Source organism: Tetrao urogallus (genome assembly GCF_951394365.1).
Source record: "Tetrao urogallus genome assembly, chromosome: 4".
In the NCBI taxonomy this organism is placed as follows: Eukaryota; Metazoa; Chordata; class Aves; order Galliformes; family Phasianidae; genus Tetrao; species Tetrao urogallus.
The window spans coordinates 60611651-60634592 of record NC_136817.1 but is presented as its reverse complement, the minus strand read 5'-3'; the positions used below and the strand labels follow the sequence as shown (position 1 = coordinate 60634592).

The following is a 22942-nucleotide window of genomic DNA, read 5'->3' as shown; positions in this document are numbered from 1 at the left end:
TTTTTTTTTTGTGGTTGTTTGTTAAAATACTACCATGCCTTAGTATTGCCGTATCTTACGGTGTTTGCTATGAGTGTGTTGGTTTTGCCAGCCTTGCCTGAGCATATTTGCAGGTATAACCATCTACAAATAAAAAGTGCCATCTGCATTCGTAGGATGACAAGAAGGGGCAGCAGCCCCTCACAGAAGTGTAGCTGGCACCTTCAGACTTCCCTGCACAATCCCATTTTTAAGCATCAGGTGAAACAAATGCAACTGGACCAAACATAATTTAAGCATCCAGTTGTACGTCACAAGTGGAAGAAACAAGTTCCAGGTTTGCTTGGGTAAACAACCATATCAGAGAAGGTTTTAAGAGTAGGGAAGAGAGTAGGAAAGAGAGTAAACAGCAAATAGTGGGCTTTTTTTAGAAGTCTGAAGAGACTTACTAGCAGTCACCTGGTTAGATCTTGAAAATACCGTAAAACATATGTAAGTAGAGAAAAACTGAAGTAGAGGCACTTTAGAATGAGGCAACAACTAAGATTAATCCTAGATGTGGCCCTGAAATGAAATTAATATTTCCCCTCGTCTTTCAATGAGGATAATGTCATCAGACACAAAAAGTAGGGAAATGTGAGCTATTCCATCCAAGACAAACCCATTACTAAACGTAGACAATCCACTTAAGTGAAGGGACCAGAGACTCTCAGTTATGAGTGTATTGAAACGCAGAAGCGTAGACTTCTCATAAATCTGCTGAATAGCAATCATATGATTAGAGTGTAACAAATGCAAAAAGAAACTTTTTTTTTCCACTGCAAATAGAATAAATATGGTGCAGATAGTAGTCTTCCCTGAAGATTTTGGAGAATATGAATTTGTCTGGAAGTTTTATCAAGCTGTAATTTTGTTGTGGAGTTAGAAATTGCTTTTTAAAGGAGAGGAATCAGAGTGACAGTGCTTGAAGAACAGATGGATGCCACTCCTGTGTTGTTGTCTAGGGCTGGCTTGATGATGTGCTATGTGGAAGAACTGTGTCTTTTCTACATCTATTTTGAAGTAACTGCTACATGTGCCAGTAGTGCTCAGTCTGTTGCCAGCAGGGAAGACTGTACGTTTTTAAGAACTGCTAAAAATAATAGAATATAAAAAATAAGTATTAACTCTTTTTTTTCTAATGGGACATTTTAGAAAAAGTAATTTTCTTGTTCTCTTTCAGCCATGGAAGAGTTAATAGTAGAGCTGCGACTGTTTCTTGAACTTCTGGACCATGAATATCTGACTTCCACTGTCAGAGAGAAGAAGGCAGTAATAACTAACATTCTCCTGAGGATACAGTCATCTAAAGGTCAGTGTCAGGGGTGTGTTTTCTCGCTTGCAGAGCGCACAGAATAAGTCTCAGTTCAGTGAAATAGCTTTAAAGGCTGAAGACAAGCTCTAAATTGAAGAAAGACAGAGAGGCAGGGTAAAGCCAAAATGCAGCTTTCCTGAATGCTTTTCTCCTCAGTCAACAGTAAAATGTAGCAAAAGCTATACTGGAAGTAACTTGATTGCATATGACTGAATCCAACCACAAAACTGTGCTAGATAGAGTGCTTTCACCTTTGTTGGTATAGTGGTTACTTCATTGTATTTGAGGCAAAAATTCTATCCATCCATTTTGATACACTGTGTTATAAAAGTCTTGCATGATGTGCTACATCTCTTTGTGAGACCTAAATCAAGCCAGGGCTTGATTTTGCTGTGTATTCTGGTGCATGACTGGCACAGGAATACCAAGCAAGAGATAGGAAATGTCTGGCAACGTGTTTGGTTTGCACGTTGAAGGTATATTAGTATTCACCTTTCCTTTGTCATGCTATCTGAAACCATTTTGATTGCACAATTACTTTGGTCTCCATCAAGATTATGGGTTGACTGCATAAATCAACCTTTCCATGGGGCTTTTACAAAAAATGCTCCTCACCGTCTTTCCTAATATTACTCTTATTTGTCCTTACAACGCCCTTCTGTACAAAGAGGCAGCAGGGCTGTATGACTTCTGTCTCTCCAACAACTGACAGCAGTTTCGTCACTTGTAAACACCCAACATTCAGGCTTTTGAAAAATGATTGGGTGTTTTGAGAAAAAATGCCATGTGAGCAGCTGCATTTCTCATGTTTCTTCTCCAGCGCTAAAAAATACATTTTTTTGTTGATGTAGTCTTATCCTCTTCAGTAGAGAAATTGAATTTGCTGCAGGATTCATGTCCAAGGAGATCAGCTGTGAAATGGTGATTGTCCTTCTTTCAGTTTTGACATTCTTAAAGACCTATCATTGCTTTTACTTTACTGATGAGTGAAAGAAGCAGGCATCAGGATCAGATGGTGTGCAAGGGAGCTTCATGCTCCATAGGCTGATCAAAATACCCTGCAGTCCCCAAAACAAACGGCTGCAGGTAAGAACTTGCAGTTTGTCATCTTTCATGGGAGTCCAATCAACAATGCTGACTTGACAGTTTATCTTTTAATATTTTCAACACAATTTATTTAAAATACTTGACTTTTTCAATAAAATTGTATGGATTTTTTCATCAGAAAAATATGCCTTACCAGGCACATTTAATTTAAGGTAACAGACGTGGGAGAGGATAAAAATACTCAAGGGTCATAGCTTTTTACCTTTCAGCACCTACCTCTTAGGGTTTAGAGCCTATTTCAGGATCTGTAACAAGATCCATTACATCCTACTACAGGATTCATCCATTAACAAGATCCATACAAGAGCTATATATTTAGTGACGGGGTTTGGTTCAGTGCACTTGTTAGTGGAACATTATACCCACTTCTAGCAATTGCATTCAGAGAAATACAGTTTAGGCATTTCAAAGGAAGGACATAAAGTGATTAAAGGATCCAGAAATATGCTTTCAAATTATCCTAAATGATGAATCATAATTAATCTTGATGTAGAAAAGAGATGACTGAGAATGAGCTCTTAGACACAACAAAAAAAGCAGTGTGCAATGGCTGGATGTTTGTTTCAAAGTGGAAATAAAGCACATTTTTCGAGCACTGAAGATAGGAATTAATGGGAGAACTTAGTAAGGTCTGCATGCTGTTGCTGGCATTTTTTCAAGATGTAATATTTTGCTAAAAGGTATGCTGTAGTTCAAGCAAGAATTAATTAGAGGAAGTCCTATAGCTCAGTTAAGCAAGAAGTCATAGGATTGTACTTCATATGTCTATAAACTCTAGTTTAAGGATTTGTAGTTTAAATAGAGTGTAAGCCAGCACAGCCTCTAAAAAAGCATGCTGTTAGTCTCCCCAGGCTACTCATTCTTGCTCATCGTGTGTTGCTGCTTCCTTTCTGCTAGCACAGGCATTGTTTGCTTTTTTTACTGGTTTGTTCCTGACCAGCTCTGGTTCAACCTGAGGCCACACACATGCCTATGCCAGCACAGAGGAGAGGCTGGTGCAGGACAGGATTCAGGCAGGAAAGGAGCGAGCTGCCTCCTTGTGAGCCATCTTGTGCTGGCTTAAATTGGCTGTGAGACAGTAGAAGGAGTCATGCAGATGGACAGAGATGACCCTGCTGCTTTTTTTATCAGCTGTAACATTCAGTACTCCCATCCCTTTGAAACTATTCGTCTCTTCATTAAAATTAAAAGCAATGAAAGACTCTTAAGCCCACAGAAGTCTGTAACTAAGCTGAGTTGTCATTCCGAGTCTGTTTTTCAAAACGTTGCTTTACTCCACCCACACAGCTCCATGAGAGCTCGCGGATCGCTGGCATGGTTTCACAGCCCGAGGTCGGTGCAGAGTTCAGGCTCGTTATAGGCATTTGAAAAAAATCAACTGTGTGAATCCAACTGTGTATTTCAATTGCTGAAGTAAGCCATTTAAGAACAACAGGGAATGGTAATGAAGGGTCAGTGCAGCTGGGAACTGAATGGATTCTTTCTAACATCTGGAAGTCAACAATTACATTTTCTTCATAAAGGTGTGGAAATTATAATGGTTGTGTTTCAGTAAAACACTTTAAACTGTCGCTTTCGTTTCAGTAAGTTGGAAAAATCTTCAGAAATCTTTTACATTGTGTTCTTACATCTCCTAAATGCACACCACTCCCTTCACTTAATACCCATCAGGGCGCTGAACCAGTCAGATGTACTCTTCACATCGTGGCTGCCAGGCCTCCACCTTCTGCATGTCCAAACCAGTGGTCACCTTCAGGAGCCGGCAAAACTATAAACTTTGTTTTTCTTCTGAATCTTGGCATGCCCAGAGTACTGTAGGTCTGAACAAAACATTTGGCATTTCCTTGTGAAACTCAGACTTCCTTCTAAAAAACAAAGGCACAAACAGTTGATTTTGGAGTAAGAGATGTTAGTGGATTCAGTCATTTAGTATGACCATCATTGTTGCTGGTTTCCCTTAAAGGGGCTTGATGTCAAAAATTTATAATACTGACTTTGATGCAACTTGTTAAAAGGATGAAAATATTATAGCAGGTTCTTGCTAAAGCACACATAGTTTGGGGTGAAAACTAGCTTTACAGAGTGAGTAAAATCCACTTGGAATATATATTTTTTCCTTCAGTAAAACGTCCTTCATATTTGAGATTTGGTTGTTACGGAAAGCGTGGGAACATGAATTCATCCTACATAAGGAGGAACAAGTAAAATTGAAAAAAAAAAAACCAAAACCAAAAAACAAGTGAAAACAAAAAAAAAAAATTGAATGTTTCCCAAGACTAATCTGCATCTTGATTTGTAGGAAGAAAGAAGAATCTGTGACCCTTAGAGACGGTTTATTTTATCAGTGTTATTTTTCAATCTATGACTTCACAGCCAGTGGGTCTGGGTTATTGTGACAAGAAACATTTAATCATTAATTACATTTTTGAGAATTACATGATCTTGACCAAAAGACATCCATTTGACTATGTAAATATACATTGTATAAACTTACCTAAACACTATGAACTTAATTCAGTCTAGGAGTAAGGAAGGTATGTCCTGTTGGCTGATTTTTTTTTGCCAAAGCATTGAGATGCACCCTCCCCTTGATATTCAGAAAAATAAACAATGCCATGTTCCTGTGAAGTGAATCTGAATGGAATTTAAATTATTGTGCCAGAAACAGCAGAACTAGTGGTTTTCCCGAGGGAGGAAGTAGACTGTTTTATCTGCTATATGATGCTGCTGAGACTCTTCAGAGTGTTAAGCGTGGTATCTTCCTCATATCACTGGTTTTATCTGTGATACATGCCTGACAATGTTTGAATTTTAGATTTTTCAGTTCCAGATGGGTAGGCAGTTCAGCATGATTTCCAGTACATTTTTTCTCTGTCTGGTATTTGTTGATCCAAATATCATATATGTCATTATCATATACAGTAAGTATGTGTTTGCTGTGCTTGATTAAATTCCAGAATTCCCAGCATTCTTCAAGTTTTTCCTTAGTAATCAGGGTTGGGAGGCAGGTTGTGAGAAGGACTGCAAGCCAGATTTCAGTGTATGATGATCTACATACAGAAAAATGTCCCATTTGCATCCACCAAAGTGTTAAGCGATATGTGTTTCTCTTCTGCAGGTTTTGAAATAAAAGAACATGTGCAGAAACCAGAAGTTGCCAACAGCCTGCCAGCACCTCCTCAAATGCCTCTGCCAGAAATACCTCAGCAGTGGCTGGTGAGTGTTAATTTAGATATATCAATATGTATATGAGAGAATGTTTTTGTGATAAGCACTAGCAGAAATGGTTACAAGGGGAAGGAACCTGCAGGTCCAGGGATATGGTTATTCCTCACAGCACCGATCTGGTTAAGAGAATTGTGTTCAACTTGCAGAAGAGAAGACAAAAAACCTCCCTTGGGGTGAATTAAATGTGGAATCCCAGTCTTTTCCATTTTCAAGATTAGAGTGGCACAAGCCTGAGCAACTTAATCTTAACTTTAGAAGTCACCCAGTCTTGCGGAGATCTTGATGTGGCCCATGGGTCACAGCCAGTTTTGTAGGATTTAAGAACCTGCTTTCCCTGTAGTGAGTCTTACGAGAAGATTCCCTCCTGGTTCTTGAAAAATTAAAGTGTGAAGTGTTAAAGTACAGGAAGAATGCTTTATTTTTTTCATAGAATACTTAGTGCCTTTCTGTGCTCAGTCTTCGGGCAGGAAATTCCTGGCAGAATAAGTAGCAGCGTAAGTTCTTGGTGATTTTTATAGCAAAGATACTGTCTGCAGATTCAGTTCCTGCAGTTGGGAGCAGCTGTCTTGTAAAGAAATAAACTATCAACAAGTTTTCATTCTCCTCTGTGAATGCTCAATTGCTACTTTAGAGTAGATTTGAAGAAACATTTGCAACCTTTTTTAGAGATGCATATGCAGATAATAGTCTATCCTATTGAAAGGGGAATGTAGTCTTAGCCCTAACATTGATAAATTATCTATCTTTTTTGTGGGAAAAAAATTTGTGGAAAATATTGTGCACTGATAAGGATAATCGAAGGCTCTGCTATGGAGACCTTCATTCATTAATGTGAAGTGCATGGTGAGGGCAAAACCCACCAAAACTAGAATTCTGTTATTACATCTCTGCCCAATAGAAGCTTACCTAGTTTACAATCCAATAGCATCTTATGAACATAAGAACTGGCTTATCAGATCAAACTCTTGGTGAGCTCTTCTTAATAAATCTTTTTGATAGCGAGTAATGCTACACACTTTCATATTACAGAACACATTAAAAACAAAGATTTTATGTAAAATGCCTTTATCATAGTGTCTCCCTATGTGCTGTCAGCGGTTGGTTTGTGACCAGGAACAAATTTTTTTTTTTTTTTTTAATTCTACCCAGGAAAAGGAAATATTATAGAAAGGGGATATTTATGCTAGAAACATCTGAATTGAGAGCTGACATACATACAGTAGCAAGAGTCACTTAAAGTGGATGCTAAAAATAATTATGCATGAAGTTGAGTGGATGCAAAAGCGATCTTATTAATATGCAGTGAAACCTAGGGAATCCATTTCATGGCTAACAGTGCCTGAAAATGATTATTTTTTTTCTTTAATTCTGGATGCATTTAGCATAAATCACAAGGGAAATGGTTGATGAGATGGAGAAAAATTATGCAAAATGCACACAACTTTGACACATAGACTTCATAAGCTCGAGCCAATTCACTTCCTTGTTCTTTTGTATTTAAATAGGTTCAGTTTAATAAATTGGTTCTGAGGATTCAAGTTGTTTTTTTAAAGACAATAAACCTACTTCTCCTTTCTCATATTAATGGGTAAATTCCCTTAAAGTTAGTACAGCTGCACTGGGTGAAATGCTGTGAAGCATGACTTAGGTCCAGTAGATCAGCAGTTTTTTGCAGGAGTTATATTCAGTTTAGGTTTCAGAGAAACAGAAATAGTATTCTGATATACAGTGGAATTAATGTGAAAGCTGGCACAGTTAAAACTGCCTGCTCTGGAGCATGTTCTTATTCTTTTGAGTCTGGCAAAATGGTGTTTAGACATGACCCTCCTCCTTGACCAGCCAGTAATAAGGCAGGCACTTTCATCTCAATGAAGTCACAAAGCTGAGCCGTTTTTTCCGTAGTAGTGGAAGCTGATTTTTATTCCTGCAGTTCCAGTGTTGCTGTCAGGCTGCCGTGGTTCATGCCTCTACCTCAGTTGTTAGTGCCACTTTGAGATCAGCAGGAAAATGTTCCAGGCTTCTCACTGTCTTTCCTTATCCAAATACAGGTTATGAGCAACTTTATTTTAAGACACTTAACACGTAATTTGTGAAAAAGATGACAGACTACTGTTGTCCCACAAAAGACCAGGTGGAGCCAGAGCAGAAGGCCAAACCTTCTAGTTTTTGACTTTTGGACAACGTTACAAGCTCAGACCCCAATCTGAGCATTCAAAAATTTATCCTGAAGTCATGTTGAGCTAATGAAGCTGATCATTAGCTGTTTCTTGGAAACCTTTCCCTGCTAGATGCTTCTTTCTTACACACTTATTAGATATGACCAGATACTTTTGCATCATCTTTCTTCTAACACTAGACTTGTCATCAGTGATAGTGGCCGACATCTGATTTTTCCTTTCATTAATACTCTTGCATGGTGATTTTCAATCCACCCTTAATCACTGGGCTCCTAAAAATGTGTATCTTGCCAGTCTCTATAGAAACTCTACATAATTACATGATTCAGTGATAGTGATGTCTGATAGTGATGTGCTGCCATTCATAGCAACTTTTTATAGACCAGACTTTTGCATTCCAGAGAAAGAAATTCATTGGCCCACCAGAGGATAGGAAATCCGGCACCAAGATGCCCCTCTTCACGTTACAAGTTGAAAATCGTGTTGTGTGGCACTTTGTTTAATCAGCCATTCAGCACATTCGCCACAACTTTTCCATTTGCTGAATAATATCTAGTGGTGGTCTCTAAGTCTCCAATAGAAACACAGTGTGCTGCTGGAACACAGGAATTTATTGGAAGTGGGAATTACTAAGTTTAAATAAACTAGTACTGTTTTAAAATCTAAGTTTTTAGCACAACGGTTACTGAACACGTTGGAAATTAAAGTTTCATTTACACCACTGTTCCTTTTTATGGCACTCAGGGGAGTGCATTGAAAAATGTTTAGTCTGAATTGATGTTTAAGCTTTTACTTATGTAAAGATGTGTGGGTGGGAAGGAATTCAGTCCTCCTTAAAGTAGTGCCAGGAGCCAGAATTATGTGTGGGCAGGTGCTGTGCAAGGTTTCCTCTGCAGATCTGTAAATAGACTTGCATATTTGCTCAGGCTGAATTTTATATCATTTTTATCATTCGTCAGTCTGTGAACAAAGATAATGAAATTCATTTTATTTAGAGACATGCTGTTAATATGTAAAATGAAGTCTCCAGTTATTAAAATGCATTGAGGCCCAGAGTGTATTCCTGGACTCAATGGGCTTTGGACCAGGTGTTTAAGTCAAAAAGTTGGACTTTACATACACTGGAATAAAGCACAAATCACATGATCTCATAGAAATTATTTTTTTCTGTTTACACTCCCTTGCCTGTATCTGGTATATCAGACTTTGTGTCAGACTTGGATGGAACCAGTCCTCCCTTGCTTTAGTCCATGCAGACAGCTCCTTCAGACAGCCAGCAAAGTAAAAGCTACAGGTGAAGGATGTGAGCATGTGAGGGATCTCAGAAGTCAACTCCCCTCACTTACTAATGAAAATATGTACTTGCTGGCATGAATACAGGGCTAGCAGCTAATGAAGCTTTGCCTGAGATAGCAGCAGAGGAGATCATTGTGTGAAACAGAGTTGAGTTGGTTCTCCATTCTTGAGTCTTCTTAGCTGTGTATTTTCACCTGTTTTCTTACTCTCCAAATCAGCACCTAATTTTATGATGCATCTTTGCACTGGAAGGACAGGCAAGAGGGAGCGCTAGATGGGGGGTCAGAGAAATAGCAGAGCTCTGTGATACCCCCTGGGGGTTTAATACCTGGGATCCCATCACTGCACTACCGCTAAGTTACCTTGAAGTACTGAGGCAACAGAACGATATCCAGTACATCCTGCTGTTCTGATGCATCAGAAGAATACTGGCATAAATTATCCACAGCATGACAGTGACAGAACACTCCTAGCCTCCAAGCATTTGGTTCCATATTACATCTGACAATCAGTGATTTCAGCGCACTGTGCCATCCAAGAAAATCAAATACGAACAGCACGCTTAGCTCTTTTGCATGATTTTCACAGTAAAATTGGCTATACGTTTTGTTTTTCCTGGAATAATGACAATTTAATAATTATTTAACCACAACAAGTGTCCAGCAATATGCCAGAACCCCTGTAGATATAAATCAAAAGGATAGGTCATCTTCTTCCAACCCTTTCTTGCAACACACACAGTCACACTGTAGGAGTGTTTCATATAAATGAGTTTCCTATTGTGGAGATGTGACTTGACAAACTCTTTATCTGGCTGCCTGTCTGATATTAGCTCAGATACTTATTAAAAAATGCTGAAAGGAGACAGTGTCCTTGAAACAGAAAAAAATGATCTGAAATCAAAAGGATTTTTAAGGTGATCTTTTCAAATGTGCATTTAGGTTTGCGGTAAACAAAAGGAAGAGGTACTTTGGTAAATCTATCTTAAATCACACTCTTCCCAGATTCCATTTTCTCAGCGTTGTGTCTAATAAAGGCTCTCTTAGTTTTGTTTCTGAAGTATAAATTTGTCCTCTTGAACTAGTTCCCATATCAGTGTCTCTCATTTGCTCTAGTTTCATGATCTTGTTTGACCAGAAGTCACCAGAAGAGGGGTCCCCTGGGCATGGTTTGGATGTGGAATAGTTTCCATGTTTGTGTATATGACTTCTATCAAGGACAGCTATTAAATTACTAATGCCACAGATTTGATAGGGTATTGTCCCACTTCTTTTTCCTAACATTCACATTTGTGTTCTCAGGTTTTTGATTTCTTCTTTCTGTGCTGTACTTGTTCATTAAAGCGCGTTGTCTATGCTGACAGAATCATAGAATCACTAACATTGGGGAAAACCACTAAGATCATCTAGTTCAACCATCACCCATCACCCCATGCCCACTAAACCATGTATCTCAGTGTCACATCTACATGTTTCTTCCCTGGGCAGCCTGTTCCAATGCCTCACCACTCTTTCAGAGAAGACATTTTTCCTAATTATCCAACCTCTTCTGGTGCAACTGAAGCCTATTTACTTTCTTAAACATGCTTATTAGTGTGCTGCATATAAATACCTGGCAAAGAAATTAGGCCAGTAAGTACCAAAGTCTTCTCATGCTTTTGTTTGATGCTCTTAGAGAATATCATTCCAGTGGACGTGGTGTTGTTTTTTCACCTTGCTGCTTTGTCTGCACAGCCATGCCAGGTATCTGGATGAGCTTATAAACTCATAGAATACAGGCTGTTTGAGCCAGAATAACCACCTCTGACTGAGGGCCCCATGCTACTTAAATTCAGTTTCATCTTTCTCATGTAATATGCACGGAAGTGTTTCCTACCATAAATTAAAGACCATTTGTTGATACACCCAAACCCTTTGCCTGATATGAGTCAGCTCAATTGTTTTGTCTAAGTGACGCTTCCAAATGGCTGTGTAATGGAACAGGAATACCATGTTTGTGTTTCTGGCTCTTTTTTTTTTTTCTTTTTTTGCTTTTGAATTTATTCCTTAGATCTTCTTTTACTTCCATGTAGTCTGCAGTTTATTTTCACTTCTGTCTTCCTTAGTGTTTGAGTGTAATGCCTTCTGTGGTGCATTATGTGGTGCTTCAGTCCTCTCAGTTTTATTTAACATATTAAATAGTAATTAAATGCAAATTAATCACACGCAAATTAGTTAAGTGCCTCTGCTCATGGAGTGTTTCCTGTATATGTGCTGTCCAGACAGTCTTCAGAACAAAATGTGGAGCCATACTACACCCTGATTCATTCTTTAAACGTGAGCAAATCTGTTCAGATCCTTTTTCCATCATCATGTTGTATATATACTTTTTTTTTTTTAGATTTTGTTAGACACTCATTCTTGCATCAGCAGACTTGTTCCTGGGCAGTTTCAGATTCATCTACACTGCTTGGAACACTGTGCCTTCCCTTGTTGTTTGTCTTTCTTAAATCTTTTCAGGTCACCCTAAACACGTAAGCTTGTGCTTATATCCATCCCCTGACTAGTAGCCACTACTTCTAGCCTGCAATCTGGTTCCTGTCTTCTGAGCGTATTCATCTCTTTTCTGCATCTGTGAACTCCAGTCTAGCAAATGCCACTGACTGACAGTTTAGCAGTAGTAATTCAGCCGTATTTAGTCTTGGAAATAATTATAAGAGCCTTTTAGCACTCCTGTGAGCCACATTTGTTTGTTATCTGTCTGGCTGGTTACTATCCTTTGTCTTATGTGCTCAGAGACTGAAAAGAGGAATTGTTTGACTTTTTTATCACATGATTTGGCTCCTGCTTTCTTAGGGTCCAGTCAGAAACTCAAGAAATTAATAACCTTGGAATACAGAGCTGAGCTCAAATGAAGAATTCTTCTTGGCTTTTGCTTGTCTATGCTCAGGATAACATTTCACTTCTGCACAGCTCAATATGCTCTTATTGTCCCTTATAGTCAGCATTTCTGTCCTGAATATATCCCTGGGCCATCCATGTCCTCATTTGCTGGCAATAAACAGCAATTTCTTTTTAGTGCCTTAGTGAGTTTGACATTATGTAACAACTTTCACACCAACTCCCAGTGCCTGACATCTAGTGGTGCCCGTTTTTCAGCCATTAGTGCAGTGTGATGAAGCCTAGTTGAAATGTATGGTCAATTTTCCAATTATATTGGCACTCAGTCACTCAATTTCTCAATTCACCTTCCCTTCTGGACATCCTTTTTTTTTTTTTTTTTTTTTTTTTTTTTCACTTAGAAGCTTGCCCCGATACAAAAGTCACATGCATGTGTCACAGTCTCTTCTTGACATCCCACATTTGCCGGCTGGCTTCTGAATAGCTTTATTATGCACTCTTGCAGTCTGGCATTGTTGTTCTGCAGCACTGATGGGTAACACAGCAGCTGCCCCACTGCCCAGCTGGGCTTGAGCTGGTGGTTGATGAAATGACATGTATGAGCACAGCTGTGGAACTGGGTGTATCTACTGTGTTTACTTCTGTTAAAGTTGCTGCTTTTCACAGAAAACCTCCAAGTCCTGAATCATTGTGTAAATTGAATTGTTTCTTTCTATTTCCTGCATAGTGTACATCTTCATTGGGGTATAAAGCGATTTTATAACCTCAGGCTCTGGAGGATGACATTTCTTTTCCTCTGCCTTTCATAACACTTTGCACGCTATATACCGCTATATCATCATCAGGTGTTAGATAGGCTATTCCTAAGAACATTACTACCTGTCTTGGTAATCCCTGGGCAGAAGGGGGAAATTAAGAATTTGGTCTCCTGGGATAAAGAAAGAAAGAGTTTATTTGTGATCTGTTTAACACAGAGGGGTAGCCGGAGGGGCAAACCATACTAAGGCACAAAACTCATATCTGCACTAAGTCTTCTTAATACTGACTGGTAAAATGAACTTTTATATGCAGATAAATATTGCTTATTTAGAGATACCTGTTTATTGCTCTTGGCAGTGCCTCCTGTAAGTTGTTTTTGGGCATCCCACAAACAACCCAATTTTTAGTGTCTTGAGAGATCTCAGTTCTGTAGTGTAATCATCACCCCTCCCACTTCTTGGTTTCAGGAAAAGCATTGCTCTTTTTTTTTCTCAGACCCAGCACCTGTTAGACACCTTTATCTGTTATTTCAACATCACCAGTGTTATTCTGGGCAACAGTATCTCACTCATCTTTGTCCCTTTTCCTCCACAGACATAAAAATAATGGTTATGTTTTTCTAACTCAGTTCTTATTCCTGTGATTGAACAAAGTTATTTGCCCTGAAAGGCAGCATTCTTTAACTTTCTTCCCTGTGACTGTTGTAAAAAATATAAGTAAAAATGGGTATTAATGCGTTTTGTGCAGATTGCCAGGTTTTTCCTCCTGATACCACTCAAACTGTGTGTTTTATGGTTTTTTTGAGACTTAATCCTTATATGTAATATGTAAATCATTTAGTGTTCTTAAGGACTTTTTATTTTTCGTTGAGCTAATTAAAAGTTATTCAGTCAAGAGTTATACCAGTTCCTAACTCATAACTTCACCATAGTTCTTTCACTGAAGAACTGCCAATTTGAAAAAATTAAGCAATGCAACTAGCAATAGAAAAACAAATATAAATATTATTAAATAGTATCAGAATGCTCACATTTTACTTTTCTTGATGCTCAAGGATGTACGAATTCCATAGTACCCAAAAAGATGTAGCTGTTTATGATACAATTTTGCATAAGACAGTTTCGCTTTGTCTTCAGTCAGTCGGATTTTCTTTCAGTAAGAAAGAGCCTTGCTTTAATCAGAAGTATTTAATGTTGGATGTTTCTGTTTCTCCTTTTTTTTTTTTTTTTTTTTTTTTTCAAAAATACAATATTTTTTATAATTATTTTCAACTTTGTTATGGCAGGCACTGCAAACTGCATTTCAGAACCAAGGGCTGGGTAATTCACCAATAGATTCCATCTGTGTTGATATTGGCTGCACAGCGCAGCCCGCTCCAGCTACATGAAGTAACGGTGCTCCAGCAGGGTCGAATTCAGACAAGCACCATTTGTGTTTCATTTCCTTTTTTCTTTCCTTCTGAATAACATTTTGTCTAAAAACAAGCTTTTTCTTTTTTTCTTTTTTCTCCTGTTCTGTATTGGAACCTCTTCTTCATTTCTGGATAGCTTTGAAACTTCATTGTGATGTCAAGTTAAAATTGGTATGATACTCAGGATGGCTATTTCCTGGGTGACTTAGGCTTAATAATAATAGGAATTTCATATAACATTTATACACATGACAAGGAAAATAGTTTGAGGCTAGACCAAGATATTAATGTATCTGTCTGATGAAAGAGGCGATATGAATCTGCACTGCCCCGGGAACCTTGACCATGACTCACTTGAGCAAGGCTCTGTAAAGAGAAAATAAAAAATACATAAAAAATGAAAATTCTTCTTGAGGAAGTTTGCTCTAATGTGTCTAACAATTCAGGCCACACAGAGCTGATTTGTGCTGGTGTATTGTGCAAAATTCATGATGTGCTGTCAATATTTCGATATTAAGTAACGCAAAGCATGTTTTAATGTCTCTTATACCTGTTGCACAGCAGCAGATAACCTTGAAAGACTCATTTAGTTGTGATGATGTGCAGATTTGCAATTTGTGTTTTTCAACAGAATCACACGAAAATTACACTAAAAGTCGCATTTTTTCATTATTTTGCTTCTTTGACAGATAATTGTTCTAGCAAAACTGGTCTCCAATGAAAATTCATTTGATTCACACTGTAGATAACAGTAATTTCCTTCTCTTATCTGTAGTTGAGTGTGACATATTCAATGCCTATATCATTTGATATAGAAATAATATTAGTATGAAAGTCAGTCTGACCAGGAATTTTTGTGTCAGTCACAAATCATTTCATTGGTCATAACGAAGTTTCTGCTGCGTGATGGCAAGTTAGTGCTCAATGAACTGAAGTGTAGATTTTTTCCTTTTCTTTCTGCGCCACTGGGAATTCATAAGCATCTACCTTATGAGATGAAATAACCTACTGTATATAAATTTAACTACAGAGCATTCTTAGGCTGGTAATCATCATCTTCTAGTTGAGAATTAGGTGTCTGGCATCGGCATGTAGTCAGTGTCATGTCTGGCTCTGAAATGCAGAGATGAAAGTGACAAATAATTTAAAGGCAGACAATGTCATGTTATTAATGCTCAAGTTCTTTCCAGATGACTTTAGACCTATAGCAAAAGAGGAATCTAGTCACTATGTCTTCACCTGTATTATGTGCAAAAAGGCTTTATGCATTTCCTTGACTGTTTTGCCCACCTGAGATCTGAGTGGTGTTCCAGAAGTGTCTTTATCTGGTCATGATCAAAGCCCACCTTAGTTTCTTACTTTGATATCTCTGTTCCCTGAGTTTTGAGCCTAATGAAGACAAACACATTTATTTCTTTGCATGACAATTTATGGAGAAACTGTTACTGCAGAAATAAGATTGCTTAGAAGTTATGGTTTTGTAATAGTACAATAAACCACTGGCTTTGGAAAAAGACTTAAGTTCTGAGTGTTCTGTCCCTAGAGGTGTTCAAGGCCAGGTTGTATGGAGCCCTGAACAACCTGATCCAGTAACTAATTTATTGCTTGGCAACCCTGCCTATGGCAGGGGGGTGGAATGAGATGTTCTGTAAGGTCCCTTTCAACCCAAGCCACTCTATGATTCTGTTATATGATTTCCTCCAATATGAAAATGTAAAACTGAAAACTTATGGCAAATCTGTGTGATTTATATAAAATGCAGTTTTGTTTTTTTGCTAAAAAAATAGAACAGTAAAGTCATACGGAAGAAGTCACAGAGCACTAAATTCACTTTGCTACTAGATCAACATACCAGCAGTTGGTCAGCTTTAAATTTAAAGCAGGTTTATATTTAGAAAAGAAGCATTTCAGAATTTGACCTGGTATTTGAAATATTTATTTTATCGTGTAATAGTTTCTCGATGTTCCAAACTATTCGTTATTTGTTGCTCGGTTTTCTCTAAGTAAAGAATTAATATCTATATTAAGAATTAATTTGCTATTGAAAAACACCGTGCATCATTAAAGCATGATCTAAGTTAACTCTTTGATGTCTACCAGCCCAGTCCATTCAACTTTTCTAAACTGTACAACCAAAGGGTTTTTTTTTTGCTACTGTATATGAATTATTTTAGATATAGATTTCTAATAAATAAGCTTCAAAGGGGTAAAACAGCCTACGCACATAAGTCTCTTTCCTACAGAGATCTTCTGAGTTTCTAGTTCTTAGCAAACTATATCTTTTCAACATTTTGGATCATATTGTGTCCCAAGGGGCTGAGTTTGAGTACAGGAGAGAAGGTTCTGCTTCCTTATTATGAGCAGATGTAAAAGTTTGAAGCATAATTAAGTCACTTCCCATCTTCAAATCTCAACCTCTACTTACTATTGTTTAATTATAACATCATATAATTAAGCTTGAGATTTAGACTTGTTTTTCTCCTAAAACCTGCTACTCTGCATCTTATTCAAAGGACAACATCCAACTCCTTCAGAGCCTTGACTTTAGAGATAGTTAAGGTGAAAAACAGTTATATAGTTAAGTATGTAAACCGAATGGCTATGCTTGTGACTCTATGTATGTATGTGTGTGTACATATAATATATAACCAGCCTTATGAGCTGATCATGAGCAGATGTTCTGACCACGTTTATTTTAACGCCTTGTTATCATTTAATTACTTCAATTACTTTCTCATTTATTCTTTTTTCCCTTCTTTTAGCCACCAGATAATGGGCCTCCGCCTTTACCAACATCTTCCCTTCCAGAAGGCTATTATGAAGAGGCAGTGCCACTTAGTCCTGGGAAGGCTCCTGAATATATCACTTCCAGTGAGTAGTATATATCCAGATTATTTTCACAGCAATTGAATGCTAATTCTAGTGTCTTTCAGCTTTTTTTAGAATTCAACAGTTATATCTCTATTGGTGCTGTTGTTGTATGTCATAAGTGTAGTTTCATTGTCCTCACCAGCCATGCATTGTTTTGGTATGCAGAAAAGTTTTGATCTGCACAATCCAGGCTCCTTTTAGAAGAGAGTAAATCTGGAGCTTCAAGTTAGGTGCACATTGATGTTTTGACTGCTGCTGTAGGCAGAAGGTCCTGATTGGTCCTCTGGGCATATTTGAAGCATGACTGTGCTGGAGACATTTGAGTCAGGGGTCCAGAGTTAAGTATTGTCTACTCACTAAACTGCTGATAGTGTAGAGGCCTCAAAATTGGTCTTGACCTGCAGATCTATTGTTATTCTCCTATTGCACTGACTTACTTGCTAAAGTATACAAATAAAAAGCAAAAAATTGTCTTTTCTGAACTGAGTAATTATTGAAAACATGCAGAATTTCTATTGATTGATGATGTAGCGACACATCATTTATACGGACTCCCATAAGCCATGTTTAATGCACGAGAGTGTTACAGTAACTACTTGTTTTGTGCAAAAGGCATAGGCTAGTCCCCCAGGTGACCATTAAAACTTCCTTTGGCAGCACACAAGTACTCTCTATCAAATTCCAGTACTTATGCAGAGACTCACTGCACTTAAGAGGAGACAGGATGAGGGCATAATAATGAGAATGTATGCACAGTGTTTTATAATAAAAAGTTGCAAAGATTTTCCCTTTTGCTACTCTTTTTTATTGGGTGAGGTAATTTAATACTTTTGTACGGCCTAGTCATTTTTTGTGTGTGTGTGTTCCGAAGATTGAAGGGATATCTGCCTGTATTTTTCTATTGTTTTTCTAGTTTTCTACTGTTTCTATTATTTGAACCAAAGCAAAAACATAAAATAATATTTCTGTCCTTATAGTACTTCCATCGGCATCACCTGAAAACAGTAATTATAACTGTGTGGCAGGGAAATTTGCTTGTCATTGTGTGTTACCTCTAAACATTAAAAACCAAAGCAAGGTAGCTGGCAGCTCTTAATTTGCTGGGAAATTCAAGATAAGAAGTAACTTCATATAATGAAAAGTAAATGAAGGAACTTAGGGTAGCAGGATCACTTCTCTTCTTACTTCCTTGCTTGAAATGCTGCAGGGTGGTCCTGCTATACCTTGCAAACTGGTGAACTGCTGACTTGTGTTTTGTTATTAAACAAAAGTCATACTCAGGCAGGAAAATACTTATAGCACAGATATTAATAGCATGGCTAAAGGATCACCTAGAAAAAAAAAAGTGGCACAGTACGAAACTGATATCTTTTTGTACTTAACCATCCAAATCCATAACAATATTTAGGATATCAGCCTTCAAATTTCATTAATACTTCCATAAATGTTAGTATATGCACCCAGATATATGAAGCTTTTTTACAGTAACTTATGAGTGCAAAAGTGCCATCGCCCTGCTGTGATTTTGCTAAATTTTCTTATATCCTTGGCTTATAATTTGTATTAAAAATCATCTGCTCTTCTTCTGTAATTAAGTTGCTTTTAAATTTAATATACCATTAGTAATTTTATCAACATCCAAAATTTTCACAAAACCTAGTGTATATGACTATTAAAATAAGCCACCAAAGCACTGTATTAACCAAAGACAGAAGCTATAGGTAGTCAGACTGCTGAGATAAAGAAGACGGTAACAGCAAGTTTCTGGAGGTATAAGAAATGAAAGAATAAACTGTTAAATAACTGTTGGGATAGATGCAATTATCTTAAGCAAATATTCCTACAGAGTATTTTTGTAATATCATTAGTAGCAAGGAAACTTTCATACTATATACTATCCCTAGAAATCATTAAAGTCACTCAGACTTGATTAGATTTGACAAAACCCCAAAACAGTTTATTTTGGACAGATGCTTTTCACTTTCTTTTTTTCCTATCGGATTTTCATATTTCTCTCCTTCCTCCCCACCACCACCCCTCCAAAACCTTAGGAGTCTGTTCACATGTACATGTGCATAATACATTTTCAGATCTTAATTACAATTCCGAGTGCAGCCTCATCTATATTTTTTTTAAATATCTATTTTAAATGAAGATCAAACTATTGTGTATACTACAAATGAGATTAGAATATCTGGGGTCGATTTGGAGCCTCTGGTATATCCTGTTGTCAGCTGCAACTGGTTGGGACAGACACACAGTAAGCTCACCAGCAATTCAGTCCCTTGTCTTGTTCCTAAGTGCTGCGGGTCTCTTTCCTGTGTCCCAGGCTGTGTCCCAAGTAACTAGCTAAAGCAAATGAGAGATTTTCTTCCTTGAATTTTTTGGGAGAAATTTTATCAACGGGAAATATTCCAAGCAATTCTTCTCCGTGGGAAGATTCTTCACTTCTCCATGTGCCACTGGAAAACAAGTGTGTCTTCATGTCTCAGTAATTATCTGAGGGGCTTCATGTATACCCACATAATCAACTAAATATGCATGGTGGAAATGAGGGCTCTGTAGTAATAGAAAATTAGTTTTGTAATAGAGCGGACTGCTAGAGAGCTGTCTGCATTATTGAAAGCATAAGAACTAAGCAAAGATTGCGTAATTAAAAAGGAATCTTGCCACTACTTCATGAAACTTGGTGCAGGATTAAACTACTTCAGCTAAGCACATAATAAGTATTTTTGCAGAATGGTTTTAACATGAGCAGAATCCATAGTTCAGGGAACATCATTGCCTATCCAACATTAATCATGTCTCTTCATGTGCTGTAATTGTGAACTACAAGAAATGTTATGACAGGTAGATAGTACCCCCACATTTATTCTTGTGACCTTTGTCATATGCGGTGTTTATTTCTTAATGTGCTTTACTAATATTTACATTTCTATGCCTACATTCTGCATTCTGCAATCAGTGAGATCGAGACATTTTCTCTGTAAAAGAACTACAAATGATGAAAGTATCTGCCAAGTAACACTTTGAAGGTAGTAAAGCCATTTATTCCCAACTTGTTTTTCAATTCAAATTCACAAGGTTTCAACACCTCTGTCTCCTGTAAAATTTCATAATGGAAATACATCTTTTATTTAATTAACTTAATGTACTGATATTACTAAGCACTGAAACAGTAGTTTGTTCATGGCTGACATTCAAAAGCCTTAGTTTAAAAAGGCACCCTGTTGGGCTCTTCAGTTATTTCTGTACACTTAATGGCTAAATGTTTTAACTTGACTCTCTCATGCTTTTCTTGAAGATTATGACTCAGATGCTATGAGCAGCTCTTATGAATCCTATGATGAAGAGGAAGAGGATGGAAAGGGGAAGAAAATGAGACATCAGTGGCCTTCTGAGGAGGCCTCTATGGATCTGGTGAAGGATGCCAAAATTTGTGCCTTCCTACTTAGAAAGAAACGATTCGGGCAATGGACCAAACTACTGTGTGTTATCAAAGAAAACAAACTACTGGTAATTCTTATTTCTATCTGCCTGTATTTTCTTTCTACCTTTTAGACTGTGTATTTATTTTTATAGAGATTTAGCTTTGGAATAAGTTCTGCAAACAGTGGCCAAGTCTACGGTAACCTTACCAACAAGTTCGGTTATGATTTACCCAAGAATCTGAAAACTACTGAAATTATAAGCGTATCATGTAACCACTTAGGCTTTTATTGCTCTTAAACCCAGTCGGTTCCCTGATGTAGGAAAGAAAGTCTAGCCTATTAGCTTTCACTGTATTTCATTTGGAGAAAATTTTGCTGAAACTATAAATCCAATCTTTCATTCCCTGTGGACCAAAAATCTCATAGGGAGCTTTGTGTATGAACTGTTGGATCAGACTGCTGGAGAGAAAAGTCCCTTGTTAGACTGAGAACTCACTTGGCAGCATATGCTGTTGTAATGTATACACTTTAAACTAAACCTTCACCATCTGTTCTGCAGTAATTACAGATGCAGCATTCACATGATGCACAGCTGCATTATAGAAATACATCCACTTGTTAGTGGATATATTTGTTTCTTAAGCAAATCTGTCATGTTTCTGAATGATTGGAGGCACCAGTAAAAGATTCTGAAAGTTAGTAAATTGTCAGCTTATAGAAGTCTTTTTGTTTGTTGAAAAGAAGGCCTAATTGAGATTCATTTCTGTGATATATAAAGCATTCTGAGGCTTATAGTAACGTATCAGCTGGGGCCTCCCAGTCTTCCAGTCTGATGTTTGCGATAGGTCTAGCTAATTATGTAACTAGTAGATACTATAATATCCCAAGGATTAAAAGCTGATTAACACATGATAGAAAACTTTCTGTAGAACCTCAGTATTCTACATGTGTACAGGACAGGTTAGGGGTGTTCACTTTCCAAGTACATTAACAGTTATTGGCTGTATGGGAACTGTCATTATATGAAATAGAGATATGTGGGTAAGAAGCTTCTGGAAATCTGGCTGGAGTTCACTTGTTAGTTTTCCATGGTTACTGAGGATTTAATGCTTGTATCCAAACAAAGAAATGTTTAATGTGATTTGGTTTGTATCATGCTGTAACGTCACTATTTTTAGTCAACATTTTTATCAACATATAACAGAACCAAGTCAGGTTTCAGGACCTGAATTACAGCTTGAAGAAAAGAAAGAATAAAAAGGGAAAGAAGCAAATTTTCTCAGAAGTCACACAGTATTTCTTCTAGAATTATGTTTGCTGTTCTATAGGGAAATATGTTATTTTTTTCTTTTTTCCTATAGCCACATGTGTGGTCTGCAAAGATTATTCTCTTTATAGGGATTGTCTTTCATTAATTCTGTAACGGGTATTAAGAAAATTAAAATCCCAATAGGAGTTTAATGACCAAATTACACAAGATTGGTTTATTGTTTGAAGGAAGACTTGGAGATATAACTTATGAGATATGCAAGTAAAACAAATATATGTTCTGAGGGATTAGAAATTGCCAGCATTATAAATGTGGCTTTAATGAAAAACAAAAATGTTTTAATTAGAATTAGACATTAAGAATAAGACTTAGTAGAGAATTGTTTTTTTTTCACATACAGTTACCTAATATATAAATACTTCAGTTTTAGTAATGCATAACTGTAAAAAAAATTAAATTAATGTAAAGGAATCTGTATGCTTTTAAATGCTTCTTTGAGTGACTGTTGTATGTTTTGTAGGTTTCATAGCTTGAAAACTTAAGTTTTTTGCAATTACAACCTTAAAAGTTCTGACCAAGCGGGAGAAATTTTGAGTTAATTGGCCTTGGAGAGAAAGGAAGATGGTGGGTAATTTGCAGACAGTGGCCTTATTTGTTCAGCCTAAATTGGAGTGTTTATGATATCCTTATAAGAGCTACTGTTCTGACAGTTTGCATCATGGCTTGAATATGCAGAAGTCCATGTGCTTCATTCTGCTTACATCTATACGTATATTCTGCATGTGTATATACTAGTCAGTGTTTAATACCGGATACCTTTTCAGCCTTCATGCTTATCTGTATGAGTAAAAGTCCAACTTATTTTGGTATATAAAATTACTTGGCATTCATATACACAGCTGAACATTGTTCTGCAGTCTGGCACTCTATGACAGCTTTCTTAAACTCAGCTATGCTGATGTGCTAGAAAAATGGAACTCGGTCAGCAGGACGAGTGACATAGTGTGGAACTCTTCATGCTTTAGTCACCAATTCAAACACAGATCAAGTCATCAGTAATCCAGTATGGAATGGCTGTTCTTTGACAGCACTTGCTACCAAGGGAAAAGAAAACAAAAAGTATAATTCATATAGCTTTAGCTAGAAGCTTATAGAGTAAACCAACATTTGTGTGATTTTT

At 37.3% G+C, this 22942-nt stretch overlaps 1 protein-coding gene across 2 annotated transcripts in view; it reads left to right on the top strand.

Annotated features, from left to right (window-relative positions):
• Positions 1-1203: 1203 nt before the first annotated feature.
• The window catches only part of AFAP1 (actin filament associated protein 1), a gene marked incomplete at both ends in the record, with an annotated part of 56314 nt that continues 34575 nt past the window's right edge, over positions 1204-22942 (top strand). For both annotated transcript variants that reach the window (XM_079535030.1, XM_079535029.1), the window contains 4 exons: positions 1204-1330; positions 5559-5656; positions 16953-17061; positions 20366-20577. In XM_079535030.1, coding sequence (XP_079391156.1) covers positions 1204-1330; positions 5559-5656; positions 16953-17061; positions 20366-20577 — 546 coding nt within the window. The remainder of the gene's footprint in view (positions 1331-5558; positions 5657-16952; positions 17062-20365; positions 20578-22942) is intronic.